The 19242-nt window shown below is 36.2% G+C and overlaps 2 protein-coding genes across 3 annotated transcripts; both read right to left on the bottom strand.

Moving 5' to 3' along the window:
• Positions 1–203: 203 nt before the first annotated feature.
• LOC143529641 (endoribonuclease YBEY, chloroplastic-like) lies at positions 204–9845 on the bottom strand. 2 transcript variants are annotated; one of them, XM_077025391.1, is made up of 11 exons: positions 8474–8709; positions 5120–5371; positions 4476–4571; positions 3241–3421; positions 2750–2818; positions 2566–2666; positions 2373–2465; positions 2200–2271; positions 1990–2109; positions 1877–1927; positions 204–959 (listed from the first exon to the last, which is right to left on the bottom strand). In XM_077025391.1, exons 1-11 carry the CDS (start codon positions 8606–8608, stop codon positions 603–605), a joined length of 1527 nt encoding a protein of 508 aa, XP_076881506.1. In that variant the 5' UTR covers positions 8609–8709; the 3' UTR covers positions 204–602. The 2 variants fall into 2 exon arrangements, with proteins under 2 accessions (XP_076881506.1, XP_076881507.1); XM_077025392.1 differs by lacking the exon at positions 8474–8709 and adding an exon at positions 9749–9845 and having other exon boundaries at positions 211–959.
• Positions 9395–18949, bottom strand: LOC143529640 (endoribonuclease YBEY, chloroplastic-like). Its single transcript, XM_077025390.1, has 12 exons — positions 18909–18949; positions 14215–14630; positions 13887–14138; positions 13707–13802; positions 12117–12297; positions 11604–11672; positions 11413–11513; positions 11182–11274; positions 10994–11065; positions 10779–10898; positions 10649–10699; positions 9395–10092 (listed from the first exon to the last, which is right to left on the bottom strand). Exons 2-12 carry the CDS (start codon positions 14566–14568, stop codon positions 9736–9738), a joined length of 1746 nt encoding a protein of 581 aa, XP_076881505.1. The 5' UTR covers positions 14569–14630; positions 18909–18949; the 3' UTR covers positions 9395–9735.
• Between the last annotated feature and the right edge of the window lie 293 nt (positions 18950–19242).

Below are 19242 nucleotides of genomic sequence, written 5' to 3'. Positions count from 1 at the left end.
CGTACAGGCATAGTGCATACAAGGGATGTGCCTATAAGACACGGTCCACACCTGACTCTTCCATGTTCTTCATTTTTCTTCGTGTATTACTCGAGTGGTCGTTCAAGAGCCATTTGTTCTTGAAAACTCAAATTAAACCCAAATAAGTATCAGTGTAAATTAGGATGCAAATGATCCATCAAGATGCATGTCATGAGTTTTGAAGCAGTTCAGTTCTACTTTGGTGAATGTGAGTTTGGATGTCACACACATTCCCATATAAATATAAAGATCTTAAAGGGTCCAGGTGCATCGATTGTAATATCGTTAGTTATGGTACTTGAAACACAAAGAAAAACACACTGCAACGCGTCATGAAGTTTTTTATAAGGCACAAGTTCATACACAAAGTTTTAAACCTTATATTAAATGAATTTGAAGAAATTGTTATGTTCACCTGTTCATTTACAAATTTTGAACTGTCAACAGGCTTTCTTTTTTCCTTTTCTGTTCTTAGTATCTAGCCAACTAACTCAATAACGAATAAGAATCCATTCGATAAACCAATAAAAGAGAGTATTAAATCTCAAGTTTTTGAGTTTGAATTAACTCAAATGTATACTTTAAAACGCGTACCTATAAATCGCATCCGCAACTCCATCTTCATCGTTACTGACACCAATTACATCAGCTACAGCTTTCGTTTTCTCGGACCCATTACTCAAAGCAATCCCTAAAGAAGCTAATTCGAGCATCTCGATATCATTTTCACCATCACCAATCGCCATCACCTCGTTTGCAGTCACACCAAAATGGTCAAGCAGCATTCGGACTCCACTGCCCTTTGAACTGCCAGGTGGCACGATCTCAAGCATGTCGGCCTGCGCTTGTACAACAGAGGCCCGCCCCCCTGTTGCTTCTGACCAGTATGGCCTCAGTGTACCTGCCACCCCTTCTGCAGTGTGCAGAAATAACACTTTCTGTAGTATCAATTGAATAACACAATATGAGTTAATAGTTAATTTCACAAGTTTGGCCCAAATAATACCTTCGGATAGTAAGGTTCAAAAGTAACAAGTTTGGAGTTTGTGATTTCAGTTTTGTAACAAGTTTGGGGTCTAAGGCTAACTTCCACTAACTTTACTGTTAACTTTAAGTAAAATGACCAAAATATCCTTTTTAGAAAAGAACTAATTAGAACCACTCATTTTTTATACTATATAATACACACCACACATGGCCGAACAGATCTTGCAACCACCACCCAACACTCATCGCAGGCAACCAGCACCACCATTATTAATTTTGATCAGTTTACCTAAAGTTAACAGAAATTAGCCTTATCCCCAAACTCGTTATAGAATAGAAACCACAACTCCAAACTTGTTACTTTTAAACCATAGTACCCAAAGATGTTACTTTGGCCAAACAACAGGGGCATGGTTGTCAATAGCGGTGATAGCGGGCGATATAGCGCGCTATGTAGCAATGCGGCTATTGGCCGCTATATACTAAATATCGGTCATTTAGCGTGATTATAGCGGTAATTAGGGTTTTTTTATTTTTATTTTATTTAAAAATTGTAGAAACTTATTTTTTAGGCTGGTTTATCGACCAACCTTCCACAAGTTCCCCCGCAAAAGCTTATTTTGTGAATACAAACCCTAATTATTTGCTTAAAAAATTCCTACTCCTTTATCGCTAAATATGAAATATCGGTCGCTATTTACCACTATTCACTACGTAGCATATAGGTGACCCGTCGTTATTTACTGCTATTCGCTATTGACAGCTACAAACAGGGGCCATTTGTGTAATTAACTCTAATAATTTTGGTTATGTTAGATCTCTAACAGGTCATATGCATTTAAAACATGACCTTTTTTTCAGGAATTACCTGTACTTCACCACTGCTTAAAAGTTGATCCACCGAAGACATAATTTCAGCCTGTCAAACATTTATATTAATACTTGCCACAACAAATAAAAGAGAATGATGACTCAAGCTACCTTCGGCTCATTATATATGGTGTGCAATGAGTCCACAAGCGGATGGTCAAATAAAGTCAAGCAACGATTCTCACTGAACGCAATAAGTGGAATATTGTGCTCAACAGAGTAATGAAATGCCTGCAACAATTGCAGCATATTTGACATTCAAATTTGAAGAAAAAAGCTGAAAACCATTCATGTTTGTTCCAAACTGTAAACAGAAAATACCTCTTTGCAAACATCTATATCCAAATTTCTTCGGTGAATTTCCCGGCCTTGTGTGCCATAAACAAGCAAGCCCTAAAGAGCATAGAAGTGAGGAGTTAAAGAGTAAGAACTAAGAAGTTAACATTTTGATGATAATTAAACTAAAAAAAAATTATATAATATATCAATCAGACCTGTATGAAAACGCCTGGTGAATATTCTGAGGCAATTCCATCTTTGCCTGCTAAATCTACTGTCTTCAAAAGAGTAATAACAGCTGGACGTGTCTGTCATTATTTGACCCGTTAAGGTTATTAAATATAAACCATAACCCAATTCGACCAGTCCATAAGTAAGTGGGTAAAAAATAATCACTTTTGTTCTTACTTTTCCGGTAGCTATAACAACTTTTACACCCCTTGATGAAGCCTCCTTTAAGGCCTTTGCATTTGTGTGGGATATCTGGCTTTTGCTATTTAGAAGTGTACCTTATGTCCATTGAAATGCATGATAATTGGTAAGAAGATATAACTGAACTTTGGCTTGTAGAAACATTTGAAGTCAAAGTTACCATCCATATCACAGAAGATATAACTGAACTTTGGCTTGTAGAACCGAAGACAGCCTGCTTTCTTCCTTCCTTTTGACAATTTAAACTTAATTATAGCATACCATAACTTACTTTGAACAACAAAATCAAAGGTGCCTATTTCGACACATTCGCTCATTAAATGGTCTTAACGGGTCAAAAAGAAAAGATATAGCTAAAAAAGAGAACGAGCCAAATTGGTCTAACGGGTCAACATTTTAAATTGGAATAATACTATTTGATGCATTGACAATTTATCATAAATTTTGAAACCTGCTTAAAAAAGTGGTTTGGCTTAACACAAACCTGATTTGACCTGCACTAAAAATGACACGTTTATACCAAAACCAGTTTTGACCCGTTAACTAGTCCACCTCACCCATATTTCAACTTTCAAACAAAATTCATATGCTTGAACTTGAGAAACATAAGGATTACTATTTAGGTAACAAATACGGTGCAAGAGTAAATACCATCAGTGGGAGTGTTCAGTAGAGGGTTATTATCATCTTCAGAAGTAGATGCGCTATGGATTAATCCTTTGCCTTTCCATCCTAGACTCTTCAAAAGACGTTCCTCCTCATTCTCCATCTCTGACTCCGCTTCATCACTGTGCTCGTGATCAAATCCCATAAGATGCAACAACCCATGAACCTAAAAATATATATATAATTGAATATATAAAACTCTAATTTGGCTCTACACTAATTGATCTAATCGAGCAGCACAGAAGAGTAACTCATTAAAGTTACAATCAAGTCACTGTTGCTTTTCAAAGTTAGGAATCATTATACTTCTTTTGAGGTATCCTTCTACATGTTTTAGCATAGGCTATATTTGTTTGAATTGATATCCTAACGTGGACAGATAAATATGATGCAATGCACTCATTAAAGTTGCAACAATCAGTAGTCAATATAAAGGCTATATATGTTACATTCTAGATGTATTTTGACTTTTGATCATAAGAAAGTACTTTTCAAGCCAAGTTACAACTGTTGCTATTGATTAATACATATATAAATTTCTATACAGCTATAACTGATCCACAAACTCTGTTGCTTAATTCTGGAAACTTGAGTGTTGAGAATGAGAACAGAATCAGTGACTATAAACCATTTTCAATCGACAGTTGTGAAAACAAGTATGACAGTAATGCAAGTAAAGAAATACCTAGGTGCAAGGATGACAAATTTTATTTTCACATTACTATATTTAAGTCATTAAAACTCGAATTTAAGTAGTTCTTGTAAGATTATCTTCTTAGCGAAAGTCACCTTAGCTATCATATCCTTTGAATCCATCATTGTGTTATCATGACTGTCTTTATTGATTTGTATATTTTAGAGTTACTCGTATGATTTATCATGTACTCATTATGCATGTGAATGTATGTATACATATGTATAAGATGTGTATTCATATATGTTAGAGATAACTATATTAGTAGAATAGGGTTTCACATCCTTAAGTTATCTTGTTTGATTTCCTTATTTAGCCTATTCTTGTGTATTTGTGTATATCAGAAACACTCTCACCAATCTAGTTACCTACAAATCTACACATTTATATTCACATACACATACTATAACAAAGATTCAAAGAACTAAACATCCAAACAAGACGCATGACAAGGAATTAAAATATATCAATTCTCTTGTTAAAACTTAATATTGCTTCAAAAATAAAGTCTAAGTTTTAGACAAACCATAAGAATGCGTATCTCATCAAGAAGAGTGTGCCCGCTTTCCTTGGCTTGCCTTGCAGCCGTTTCAACTGAAATTACTATGTCACCCAACATTAACTGCAGGATGAATAATTCATGTCATTAACTCATCACATGATTTAGTTACCTTTTAATCTTAACAATTCATCCCTAATAGAAGATTTTTCAAGTGAAGAATTTTTATTACTTCTTTTAAAACTTTCACATCATCATCTACATTTCACTCTACACCGAGACATTCATATCAATTCGAAGTTAAAAAGTAACTTTTTAGGACTCGAAACCAACTGTCAAATTCACTAAGTAGGGAGTATAACCAATTGATGTCTAGCTGGGTTGGATAAAGCTTGGGCTTTCCTATGGGAGGTCTCAAGTTCGAATCCCACTTCGGGCGGCGTTGAGGTACCCGTCACCAATGAAGTTCTACTAAGACAGGGAAGCCGTAGTGGCGCGGGTTCGATCCTGAGGGTCAGCCCAGATCTGTCGCGGACTGAATGGAGGTGTTTTACCGGCGTCATACCTCTTGCGGGGTGGGGTGATGGGTATCCAAATGGGTACCGGGGTAAGGGTTCCCTCCTCCAACCCTTTTTTTTAAGTAGGGAGTATATCATAGTTGAAGTTGTTACCATTGGAAGCTTGAGTTCAGGCACATGCTGAGACATAGAAAGAACATCAGTAGCATAATCCGAATTCCTCCAATCTTTATTTAGCTCACGGATGAAATCATCATTGCACAAAACTATTGATAACTCAACACTCTCATATTGCCCAACATCATCAATGGCAGGATCTCTTGTTTTATAATCTGAATCTCTTAAACCATCAAACGCTAGTTTCATAGCCGTTGGAACGTTTAGACGAAGCGTTTCTGCAATATCCTGTCAAATTTAGGAAAAAATAGTATTTAAAACAAGTGATGCCTCTCCATAGCGAGACTTCCATTATTATTCACTTGCATAACTCAGGTCCTCAACAGAAGGTTTATTAACCACATGATAAAAATATCACAAGCATATATCATTATATCAATACTTGGAGTTAGGGCTGTAAACAAACCGGATGTTCGGCAGGAAATTCATTCATGTTCGCTCGTTTAATAAATGAACAAACATGAACAAAGAATTTCGTTAACACGAATAGAGGCCATGTTCCTTCAATTGCATTCGTGAATGTTCGATAATGTGTCTGTTTACACACGTTTATATTCGTTAACATTTGTTCGTTTATGTTCTTCATCAAAGGTTTATAATCCATACTATATGATAAAACATTTAGGAGCGGTAGATTAAAAAATTTTTGGTTTTAGAAGTTTTACATGTTTTCATGTTAATTTGTGGGTTGTCTTGCAAGGAATCATTTTGATTTTGGAGATAGTGTGAAATTAGGCCTTATTATGATTAGAATAACTATTGATGTAATATAAAGTAATTTGAATATTAGATTATACAAAAACTATAGTTTTCAGTTGCATTAATCTGAGAAGGAATTAATATTATAATTTAAGATTGTAATTCTTTTACTTACGATTTAATATTATAACTTTTGGATGAATTACTAAGCCATGTTGACCAAAAACTTTTTATGCTGATGCAAAACTCATTCACATGGTGTTATCACAGTCAGGACTTTTTGAACTGTGCTTTTGCAAAAGGATTCCTTGATAATAATAATCATAACAAAGTTTTAGAGGTTCACCATGATTTTTAAAAATAGTTTCCATGTCATGATTTTGTGTTTGCTTTCAAGATTGTAATTCTTTTACTTATGATCATAGTTATTAAAAGCGTTAGGCGCACTGAAGGCGCAAAGGCCTCTTTGAGGGCCTAGGCACAAAAAAAGTGTGAGGCTCAAACAAAAAAAACGTATTTAAATAAAATAAATATATTATGTAATGCAAAATATCACTTTTTTCAATTACCAAAATATTCCAATACCATACTCCTCAACATGAAGTACCAAATTCATCTCAAATCTCAAAATATATCAACAAAACAAAATATATCATCAAATCAACTGTAAATTCAAAAGATAATAAACCGAGCATCTTCGATTAAAACAATAGACAGTTTATTCAACAACAAACTAAATAATTTTAAAGTATAAAAAACATGAGCATCTTCAATTATTGTTAAAAAAATTCATCATTGTTAATAAAAAACATGCATTGTCAATTAACTAAAGTTTAAAAAATATGGGAATCGATCACTGTTAAACTCTACTTGTGGTAGGGATGAGCGTGGGACAGCACCCGTATCCATACCTGTACCTGTACCCGATTGTACTCGTACCAAAAATCAATAAAAACACGTACCAAATTTTTCGATATGAAACGGATACGGGTACGAGTACGGGTACGTGTATTTCGGTACAATACCCGTTTTGGTACCACTTTGCCTTTTTATTTCTAAATCTTCGACTATCATGAAACCGGTTCCGGTACGAGTAGCAAACAACCTGAATTAGTTCGGGCATCGGTACTTTCACAGGTACGTGACGGGTACCAAATTAGTACAGGTACCAAATTAGACGTCGCTTTAATGATAAAATAGTATTGAAGAACCCTAATTCGGTTGCCGACTTTAAGTGATTTGTTTGTTGGTTCGAGTCTTGGATGTTATATTATTTAATTTTAAAGAAACGTTCAATACTTGTCCAATAATAACATGGTTGGAGAATTTATTTTATATATTAAATATGAAGAATCCCAATTAAACCTTTATATACTTAAACATGTACAAAATACCAAAATGTACCTGTCCCATACCCGTACCTGTACCCGATTGTACCTATGCCAAAATTCAACAAAAATGAGTACCAATACTCGTACCGAATAAGCTAAATCGGTACGGGTACAGGTACGTGTATGGGTACGGTACGGGTACGAGTGCGGGTATTTGTGACAAAATGCTCATCCCTAACTTGTGGTATACTCTGTTTCTTACTTTGTGAAATACAGAGTAATTATCGATCACTAGAGTTAGACTCAGACTAATTTTGTCAATCCAATGAATTTTAGGTATGTAGGTTTAAATTGGTAAGTGATAAATTAAAAAAAATATAAAAAATAGAAAGTCAAAACCGTGTTAACCTCCTAAAATTGTGCCTTAAGTATGGCAAGTCGCTGTAACCCTATAATTGCGCTTTGACTAAAAATAGCGCCTAGGCATCCAAAGCGAGCGCTTTTGATTATTATGCTTATGATTCAGATTATTTATGTACACATTTGCTAATTAATTGTTGAAGCAAATTTAGAACCTATTCAAACATGCTAACATGTGCCTATTGTGTCTCAATTAGGTGAAAATTAATTAGTTGACCCATAAAAAGTCAAAAGAAACACCCTTGGCTCTGTATGCATTAACTTCCTTTTTTTTCTGAATCAATCTCTATCATCAATCCCTTGTACAAATTTTTATATCTTTTGTTTAATCTCCTATCCATAAAATGCTCATCCCTAACTTGTGGGACACTCGTTTTCTTACTTTGTGAAATACAGATCCGCTATGGTGAGGGGCTTCAAAGCCCCTCCACCGTGACACGTCAGCGCCACGTAAGCACCGAGCCCCAACCAATAGTGCCCCGCAATGGTTTAATGCCCCAAAGGCGTCTCTCTCTCTCTATATATATACATATATATATATGCATATGTATGTATGTGTGTGTGATACATATGTATGTGTCCGTTGGAACCGACACATCTTCGTCGCCCTTGGTTCGTCCGCGCCCCACGGCGGTGTTCGGCGCCCACGTCGCCCAAAAAGCACCCCCAAGGGCGCCCCCCATAGCGACCGGTCTTATAGTTCATTTTGTTATTTTGTTATTTTAGTTGGAAACGACGCGCTTAACACAAGTATCAAACATGAATACGAGTCGAGAAATGATGGAGCTTTCAATTATTTGAAAAGATAAAAACAAAAACTAGTAAAGTAGAAGATAGAATGAACTAGAATTATTGAATTGTAAATGTTAAAACCAAGTACCAGAATATGAGGATCATGAGGCAGTAGCTGTTGTTCGAGACGGATGTTAACATCGAGTTCCAGTTTCTTACTGCCTCGCACCTTCCTGGGGCCTCGCTGCTTTTGGGAGGCGTATACCTTCACTTTGGAGTGCATCCAATCATCTCTTCTTCTGCTGTGATTATTATTATTATTACTATTGAAAGAAGAAGCAACTAGAGCACCGCCAGATAATAATAATGGTGAGTAGGAGGAGGAAGAAGCGGAATAATTATAACTATAATACGGAATAATGTTAGCAGGGCATGAAGAGTGGAGTTTGGATGAACAAGAGCAGACAGTTCGGAAGGTGAGACTCATGGCGGAAGACAACAACAAAGCAAACCCTATATTCTTCCTCCTCCGTCAGGTTGAAATCTAAAAGCCTCTCAAAAACACCGAAAAAATAATAACTTTAAATGTAAATAAAAATCAAACAAACTAAACCCTACTCGTTCAACAAAAAATCCAAAAATGTTGGGGGCACATTTTCTCATTTTTATAACCTTTTATAAGATAATTCAACTCTACGTTTGGTTATGCATTACACCAAAAACCACCTATTATATTATTGGAAATTTAATTGAATATGTGTTTTTACTTATTTTGGACACAAACAATTATTAGTATTTGTTACAAATATATTTCATATTTGGCACGTTCGTGTTCTATATAAGAGGATCACGACGAACTGAAATGCATTCAAAACGGAGCTAAGATGAATATGACATCGATACTCCAAGTTGTGTGTTTGAGACTTAAACTGTGAAAAATTGGTTTCTCAGATACTCCTCTAGAAACATGTAGGGTTAACTTGACAATGGGCCATATATATGACTAGTATTGGCACCCCACTAATCGTATCATACATGATTATAAAACCGTGTCTCATCCATGTCAAATACTCTAATTCGCAGATTTATTGTTGTCTTATGTGGTTAACAAAGTATTTGTTGGGATTCCATTAGCCATCACCAAGAAAAAACATACTTGAACCATTGTTTACTCCCAACAATCACAAAACTTTTTTGTCTACAAATTGTTAAAACTGTCAAACCAAAGAAATTGAACATTTTAATATATCAATATTAAATCTTATATTAAATGGACTCAAAAAAATAGCCTACAGATTCTACTTTACCAAGGCTTTGTTTTTCTTTATCTGTCTAGTAGTATCTAGCCAACAATCGAATAATAAACATTAAGAATACCAAATCTTTTCAGTCTGAGCTCACGCGCGTACGTTAAAACGCATACCTATAAATCGCATCAGCAACTCCGTCTTCATCATTACTGACACCAATTACATCAGCTACAGCTTTTGTTTTCTCGGACCCGTTACTCAAAGCAATCCCTAAAGAAGCCAATTCAAGCATCTCAATATCATTTTCACCATCACCAATAGCCATCACCTCGTTCGCAGTCGCACCAAAATGGTCAAGCAGCATTCTGACCCCGGTACCCTTAGAACTGCCAGGGGGCACGAGCTCAAGCATGTCGGGCAGTGCTTGAACAACAGAGGCCCGACCTGCTGTTGCTTCTGACCAGTGTGGCCTCAGTGTACCCGTCACCGCATCCGGAGTGTCCAGAAATAACAACTTCTGTAGTTCAAATTAAACAACACAACATGGGTTAATAACTAATTGAATTAATTACACAAATGGTCCCTGTGTTTTGGCCCACGTAACACCTTTGGATACAAAGGTTTCTAAGTAACAAGTTTTTCTGTTAACTTTAGGGAAAGTGACCAATATACCCTTTTTAATGAATAATTAATTTGGACCACAACTTTTTTGATATTAAACAATATATATACACATACAGCCGAACAAATCTTATCTTGCAACCACCACCCAACCCTCATCACCAGCAACTAGCACCACCATTATGTTAAAAAGGGTATTTTGGTCATCTTACTTAAAGTTAACATAAAAACTGACGAAAGTTAGCCTTAGACCCCAAACTTTGTTATAAATTAAAACCACAAACTGCAAACTTGTTACTTTAAAACCTTAGTACCCAAAGAGGTTACTTAAGTCAAACCACACTGACCATTTGTGTAATTAGCTCTAATTAATTTTAGTTATGTTTTATCTCTAACAAACCATGTACATTTAAAATAGGCAAAAAAGAATACTTTTTTCGAGAAAAAAATACCTGTATTTCACCGCTGCTTAAGAGGTGATCCACCGAAGACATAATCTCTGCCTGTCAAAAAATAATATTATTAGAAGCCCACAGGTTTCCACTTGCCACAACAAATAAAAGAGAATGCTGACTCAGCTACCTTCGGCTCGTTATATATGGTGTGAAGCGAATCCACAAGTGGATGATCGAACAAAGACAAGCAACGATTCTCACTGAATGCAACAAGTGGAATATTGTGCTCAACAGCGTAATAGAACGCCTGCAACAATTGCAGCATGTTTGACATTCAAACTTATTGGAAAAAGTTAGAAAACCGTATATACGTGTGTTCCAAATCAGTTAACAACTAAATACCTCTTTACAAACATCTATGTCCAGATTCCTTTTGTGAATTTCCCGGCCTTGTGTACCATAAACAAGCAAACCCTAAAAGACTTAGAAGTGAGGAGTTAAGAGTAAGAATTAAAAAGATAAAAGTTTTGATGATAACAAAACTAAGAAAAAAGGATATAATATCAATCAGAATCGGTAACATATCAAACCTGTAAGAAAACACCAGGTGAGTACTCCGAGGCAATTCCGTCTCTGCCTGCTAAATCTACCGTCTTCAAAAGATTAACAGCGGCTGGACGGGCCTGTCAGTTATTTGACCCGTTTAAGTTGTTAGACATAATTTTATAAACTATAACCCAGTTCGAACCTTTCATAAGTGATCCAAAAAGTCAAAAACAATCACTTGGGAAAGTTATCACAAAATTGACTTTTATTCTTACTTTTCCGGTGGCTATAACCACTTTTACACCTCTTGATGAGGCCTCTTTTATAGCCTTTGCATTTGTGTCAGATATTTGACTTTTGCTATTCAACAGTGTACCTTATGTCCATTGAAATAAGTGACAGTTAATAAAACATGTAGATTATGCAAAAAAAAAAAAGTGGTATAAACATTTGAAGTCAAACTTACCATCCATATCACAGAATATATAATTGAACTTTGGCTTGTAGAACCGAAGACTGCCTGCTTTCTTCCTTCCTTTTGACAAGTCAAACGTAAGGATAGTCTACTAATACGTACTTTGAAGATCAAACAGCAAAATCAGAAAGTCACAATTTTAACACGTTTACTTATGAATGAGTCGATATTGGTTATTTTATTTGCCAAACGGGTCAAAAGAAAATGTTTAAGTTAAAACAGAGAAAAGACCATATTAGTCTAACGGGTCAAACATTTGAAATTGGTGTAATACCTATATAATACATTGACTATTTATCATAAATTTTGAAAAATGCATGAAAAGGTGATTCAACTCAACCCAACCTGATTTGAACGTGCTAAAAATGACACAATTTGAGTTTCGACACGTTACCAGCGTGTCCACCTCAGCCATATTTCCATCTTCAAACAACATAACATGCTGGAACTTGGGAGATATAGGGATAACTATTTAAGTAACAAAGAATGTGTAAGAGTAAATACCATCGGTAGGAGTGCTTGGTAAAGGGTTTTCATCTTCTTCAGCAGTAGATGCACTTTGGATTAATCCTTTGCCTTTCCACCCTAGACTCATCAGAAGACGTTCCTCCTCCTTCTCCATCTCTGCTTCGGCTTCATCACTGAGCTCGTGATCAAATCCCATAAGATGCAGCAACCCATGAACCTAAAAGATGTACATATAAAAGATAATATAAAATTCTGATTCTGTTTCACACTAATCGATGTAATAAGGTAGCACCAAAGTGTAAGACATCAAAGCTTCCAATCAAGTGAAAGTCACTATTTGCTCACCAAGTTTAAAGTAAGATTAGTCATTAAATATACCAGACACATATTCAGTAATCATTCACAAATTTTATATACTGCTTCAATCAGTAAAGCAGTCGTTTGAATTGCGATCATCCTAATGTGACTCGTGAACAGTAAATGTGATGCAATGCATTAATCAAAGTTGCAACAAAAAAGCAGAGTATTCATTATAAAGGCTATTTCTGTCACATTCTAGATACGTGTTTTGCTTTAGATAAAAAAAGGTTCTTTTTGAGTCAAGCTCCGAGTGTTGCTATTTATTAAGATCATAAATCTTCTCTTAAGCAATAACTGGTTCATAAACGCTTTTGCTTAATTCTAGGGACTTGAGTGTCAAGATGGCAACAGAAGTGCACTATCAAATGAATACAAACATTTTCGACAGACTGAAAATAATTATGACAGTAATGCAAGTAGAAATAACTAGGTATAAGGATAAGAAATCTTATATTCACATTACTAGATTTTCATGACAGATTTGATATGATAAAGCTCTTTATCTTAAATATGTTCCAACTAAACTAAAATAAATAAATTGACGTTTTTGAGATCCCCATGCCAAAACAATAAGAGAGTAAAAGTGACCCACCGTGAGGCAGAGACCGAGTCAAGCATTCAAAATACTCACTGTAACATGGAAATACTTAAACAAAAGGATGACACCAACTAAATTGAAAAATGATGTGATCAAGATAACCAAATTTTGGCTGTTGCTTTTAAAAACTTCTAGTAATACAGAGAGAAACTGAAAAGATGTTTCAGTTAGCTGCAGGTTCATACAAGTTAAAGAATCTTGTTCAGTTTCCATATTTACTATTTAGGGGGTGTTTAGGATTCCTTATTTTACCTCCTTATGACTTTTCCCCATAAGTCAATAAGTTACAATATTGTAACTTATTGACTTATACACTCACAAACATCCCAATACCAAACAAGCTTACAACTTTTTTCTAAAATTTTTATAAGTTGGTCAAAATAAGCAATCCCAAACACCCCCTTAGCCTATCCTTGTGTAGTTGTGTATATAACAAGGTATTAGAGTCACTATGAAAAACGAAATGTCCAGAAACAATCTCCACCAATTTGATTACCTGCATCTCTACAATATATTTATGTAAATACACATTTATATGCGTACGTAAGTATACATACACGTATTATAACAAGATAAACAAAAACTCAAAAGAATTCGGCATCCAAACATAATGCATGACAAGGAATAAAAAAAACTGCTTAACAAATAAAGTATAACTTTTTACGAACCATAAGAATGCGTATCTCGTCAAGAAGAGTGTGCCCTCTTTCCTCGGCTTGTCTTGCAGCCGTTTCAACCGAAATTACTATGTCACCCAACATTAACTGCAAGATGAAGAAAACATGCCAATTTATGTTTAGTCAAATTTCACTAGGTAGGGAGTAGTATATCACTGTTGGAGTTATTACCATTGGAAGCTTGAGTTCAGGCACATGCTGAGACATAGAGAGAACATCGGTAGCATAATCGGAATTCCTCCAGTCTTTATTTAGCTCACGGATGAAATCATCATTGCACAAAAGTATTGACAACTCAAAACTCTCATACTGGGCAGCATCATCAATGGCAGGGTCTCTTGTTTTAAAATCAGAATCTTTTAAACCATCAAAGGCTAGTTTCAAAGCCGTTGGAACGTTTAGACGAAGCAATTCTGCAATATTCTGTGAAATTTAGAATTAGAAATAATAAACAAGCGAAGGGTCTCCATTGTGTAGATAAATAATATATAAAGCAAACCAGAATGTCAGGATCATCGGGCAGCTGCTGTTCGAGACAAATGTTAACATCAAGCTCCAATTCCTTCCTCCTGGTTCGGAGGTTCCTATACCCTCGCTGCTGTTGCGAGGCGTATACCTTCACTTTGCGATTATTATTATTATTATTAATCGAAGCAGCAAACAGAGTACCGCCAAATAATAATAATAATGGTGAAGCAGAATAGGGAATAATAATGTTAGGGCGTAAGGAATGTAGTAGTTTCAGTTTGGATGATGTGGCAGGTGTTCGGAAGATGAGACCAGCGGCTGCCATGGCGGAAGAGGAGTGGAGGTTGCGATGGAAGATAGGTATTGGAGGCAGGCGAAGCCTCATTTGGACTGGAGATGTGTGGCGCCTATATTCCTCCTCCTGCTATTGACTATTACTACTAGTGCCTTCAGTTAGGGATGGCAAAAATCCCCGAATCCGACGGGGAAACCCGAAAACCGGCTTATTTCGGGTCGGGTCGGGTTTTGTTTTTTCGGTTTCGGGTCGGGTTTCGGAGATTGTTTCGGGGATTGTTTCGGGTTCGGGTTCGGGTTCGGGTTTGGGTACCCCCGCCCCGACCCGCCCCGATATAATATATATAAATATAAATAAAAATAATATATATATACATATATTAAAAACCTAAACCTAACCTAACAATCTCAAATCATCGCCGTCTCTGTCTCAGTCCTAATAACCACCAATCCACCGTGCACCACCAATCCACCACCAATCCACCATCAATCTGCAGTCCGCAGTGCACCACCAATCGGCCAATCCGCAGCACCATCAATCTGCACCACCAATCGGCAGTCCGCAGCACCACCAATCCACCACCAATCCACCACCAATCCACCATCAATCGCCCCGTCTGCACCACCGGACCACCCTCCTCCTCCTCGTTCTCATCCTACCACTCTACCAGGCTACCACCTGTAATGTAAGATCCCTAATTGTCAGTTGTATTATTTTGCATTCGGTTTTGTACATGTGTTAAGGATTCATTCCTATACTAAATTCATTCCTATATTTAGCATGAATTTGTGGTACATGAAATTGATATAAACCCTTTGGTGGTGTTATGAAGAAACCTTTTATTTTAGAGTTTTTTATGTGTTTGGACAATGGATCAGAAGATATAAACCTTTTTATGTGTTTGGATCAGAAGTTAGAGTTTTTATTACTTTATATTTTAAGGCAATAAATGTAAAGTAGTAATCTGTTTTGATCCAAACACATAAAACGGAAAATAAAACGAAATCAGGGCGGCTTAAATTAGACAATGGATCAAAGTAGGTTTATTCGAATCATTATAACATCTGTGACTTAAAATTAATTTAAATGAATTAACACTACGGTTGTTGCAGCCCGCCTCACACTACGGTTCAATCCGAGTTCAATTTAGAAACATCCGTTTTGACCCAAATAAATGTAACCATTTTCTGAAACAGCTTGATTCGACCTGAACTGTTTTGACCTGTGAGTCCGACCAAACCCACACGTTTTGCCAAGCTTACAACATACCCAGTCTTATCACCTCCACCATCTGATAAAGCAATACATGCATTAACAACTAGAATACAATCAAATGGGTGGTTCAAGATTAGGCTAACCCAAAATAACATTTTGATCCAAACAGATTACTACTTTACATTTAGCATGAAATTGTCAGTTAGTTTATCAGTTAGTTTATTTAGCATGAAATTGTCAGTTGTATTATTTTGCATTCGGTTTTGTACATGCATTAAAACTGACTTTTATGTGCCATTCTATTTCAGTTGCATCTACAACTATATGGCATCACAAGGTGATAAATTTGCTTCAGACACTTGTACTCCTACTCCCGTTGCTTCAAACACTCCTACTTATTCTACTCCTCAAGGAAGCAGTGAAGGGGTACATGATTCTAATGAACCACCACCAACTAACTTTACTACCCACGATGAGTCTAACCTTGATGATACTTTTGAAGATGGTCAAAATGTCGGTGGTAAAAGGAAAAGATCTGCCGTGTGGAACCATTTTAAATTAATGAAAGTGAACGGTGAAGATAAGGCGGAATGTAACTATTGTAAGAAAAAGCTAGGAGGTTCAAGCAAAAACGGCACATCGCATTTACGAGATCATTTTGAACGTTGTCCAAGACGAACTGTTAAAGATATACGACAAAGCATCTTGATTATGGAGCAAAAGAAAGTTGATGGTAGTTCATCATATCTCTCCAACTACACGTTTAATCCAGACAACTCAAGGAGAGATCTCGCGGAGATGATTATTGTGCACGAGTATCCTCTTACAACGGTGGACCATCATGGTTTTAGAAAGTTTGTTCAAGGTCTTCAACCTTTGTTTAAGGTTCCGAGTCGAAATACCATCAAGAGCGACATTTTAAAAATTTATGAATATGAAAGGGTGAAAACTAAGAAACTATTAGGGAGGATCACAAGTAGAGTGGCAATAACTACTGATATGTGGACAGCTAACCATCAAAGAAAAGGGTTTATGGCCGTCACTGCACACTTTATAGATGACTCTTGGAACTTGCAAAGCCGAATCATGAGGTAAAGCTGTACAAGTCTAATATAAAGTTAGTTTAAAACTTTAAATGTATTTTACACTTATATTGATGCATAAATTTTATATAGGTTTATTTATGTGCCTGCACCACATACAGCTGATGTTCTTGCAGATACGCTATATGATTGTCTATGTGATTGGAATATTGATAGAAAAGTGTCTACTCTTACCGTTGATAATTGTACCACAAATGATGCAATTATCAACAAGTTACTACAGAAGCTTCCATTGAGATCACTCATGAGGAAAGGAGAGTTGTTTCATATGCGTTGTTGCGCGCACATTCTCAATTTGATTGTTCAAGATGGTTTGTCTGTTATTGAGGATGGGATTGAAAGAATTAGAGATAGTGTTTTATTTTGGTCTGCATCAGGAAAAAGAGAGCAAAAATTTGAGGAAGCAGCCAATCAACTTGAAATGGAATACACAAAGAAACTGATCGTTGATTGCAAGACTCGCTGGAACTCTACTTATTTGATGCTTAGTGTTGCTATACCTTATAGACATGTTTTCACGCGATTAAAGCAAAGAGAGCCCAGGTATACTAGTTTGCCTACGGACCTTGATTGGGACTTAGCAACTGAGATATGTAACAAGCTACAACTATTCTATCGGGTAACTCTTTTGTTTTCTGGTAACAAGTATCCTACTGCTAATGTCTTTTTCCCTTTGATATGTGAGATTCGTTTTTCTATGCGGGAGTGGACTAAGTCTTCTATTGTTGACATTAGTCTAATGGCGTATAAAATGAGTAGCAAGTTTGATAAATATTGGTCTGTAATTCATGGGATTATGGGGATGGCTGCGGTTTTAGATCCACGTTACAAGCTAAAATACGTAGAGTTGCTTATGCCTGCCTTATACGGTGAAGAAATGGCAAAGGAAGAGTTTAAATCTCTTGAGGATTTTGTCCGAGCTTTTTTTAAAGAATATGAATCTACCAACTCACGTGGTAAAAACTACTATGAAGGTATAATCATATTAATATTTAATGAGTATAAATATAAATTGCTAATATTTGATTTATCTTGATTCACATTAATTTATAGGTGGTGGTTCTAGTTCATCTTTATTCAGTTCGGGGTTGTCAGAGTGTTCTTCTGGTGGATTCCAAAAATTCCTATCTGACATTAAATCCAAAGCTAAGGTGAATGATGACTTGAATGATATGGCAGAGTTAGATAACTACTTGAAAGAAAATCTTTTGCCTGATGAAGTAGAACTGGATTTGTTGCTTTGGTGGAAGACAAATGGAGGTAAGTATCCGACACTTCAAAGGATGGCAAAAGATGTATTGGCAATTCCAGTTTCCACCGTTGCCTCTGAATCTGCGTTCAGTACAAGTGGAAGATTAATAAGTCCTCACCGAAGTCGACTTCACCCAAAAACTTTGGAGGCTTTAATGTGTGCTCAAAGTTGGTTGTTGAATGAGATTCGAGGTAACGCTATATTGAATATTACATTATTACTCATGTTATTTATCTTCATAATCATGAATATATGTTTATGTTATTACTATTAAATATAGAAACTTGTTCGGAAGAGACCGAGGCATACTGCCGCACCATTGAATATGAAATGGATGTGGAAGAGGTAATAATATTTATAAAATTTACTATTTTTGTAACATAGCTTTTATTCTTTTAACTTGGTTGATTTATTGATAAATATTCTTAATGTAGGTAGGTACTAAAGAAAGTGGCACGACGACTTTGGATGATTTGGTTTGATTTGGTATTTAGATTTGGTCGCAATTTTGTAGTTTGTGTATTTGGCATGATTTTTCGGCCATGTAGACTTGGTTTTATTTCCTTTGTAACACATTGTTTCAGCTTTTATGTGTGTGATGCAGAAGTTTATTTCGATAAATGTTCAGTTTCGGGTTTTCGGGTTCGGGTTTTCGGGTTCGGGTTCGGGGACGGGTCGGGTCGGTTTCGGGTTTTCGGGTTCGGGGACGGGGCGGTTCGGGGGGGTACAAAAAACCAAACGGGGAATCCCCGAATTAAACCCGACGGGTAATGGGGCGGGTACGGGGATGGTTTTTGGTTTCGGGTTCGGGTTCGGGTTAAGCCAAACCCGCCCCAAACCCGCCCCGTTGCCATTCCTACCTTCAGTACGGAGTTAAAACAACCCCACCACCACCACATGTGTAGAATACGACTACTATTTTAAAGCATCCATCATATAAGCGGTATTTTATGTATAAACACTCCTAGTCAAGATACAAAGAGAATATGCCAGATTAATTCTCCACCCACTTTATGAAGTGTTGCATACATCAAAAGATATTATATTTCCGAAGGTTCTTGGTGTGTGGGTGATTGTGAAAACGTTATACAAGCCGATATCTAGTCACATTTGGATACATCATTGATATACGAGATGATAAATAATGTAGAACGATGATCTAGCCAATTGAGTACTTTATTGAAAACGCTAAGG

The sequence above is a fragment of the Bidens hawaiensis genome, unplaced genomic scaffold, assembly GCF_021521415.1.
Source record: "Bidens hawaiensis isolate Kalapana, Puna unplaced genomic scaffold, B.hawaiensis_p1.1 tig00008633_1, whole genome shotgun sequence".
NCBI classification, from domain to species: Eukaryota; Viridiplantae; Streptophyta; class Magnoliopsida; order Asterales; family Asteraceae; genus Bidens; species Bidens hawaiensis.
The sequence above is the reverse complement of the archived record's forward strand: the minus strand, read 5'-3'. Positions and strand labels throughout refer to the sequence as shown.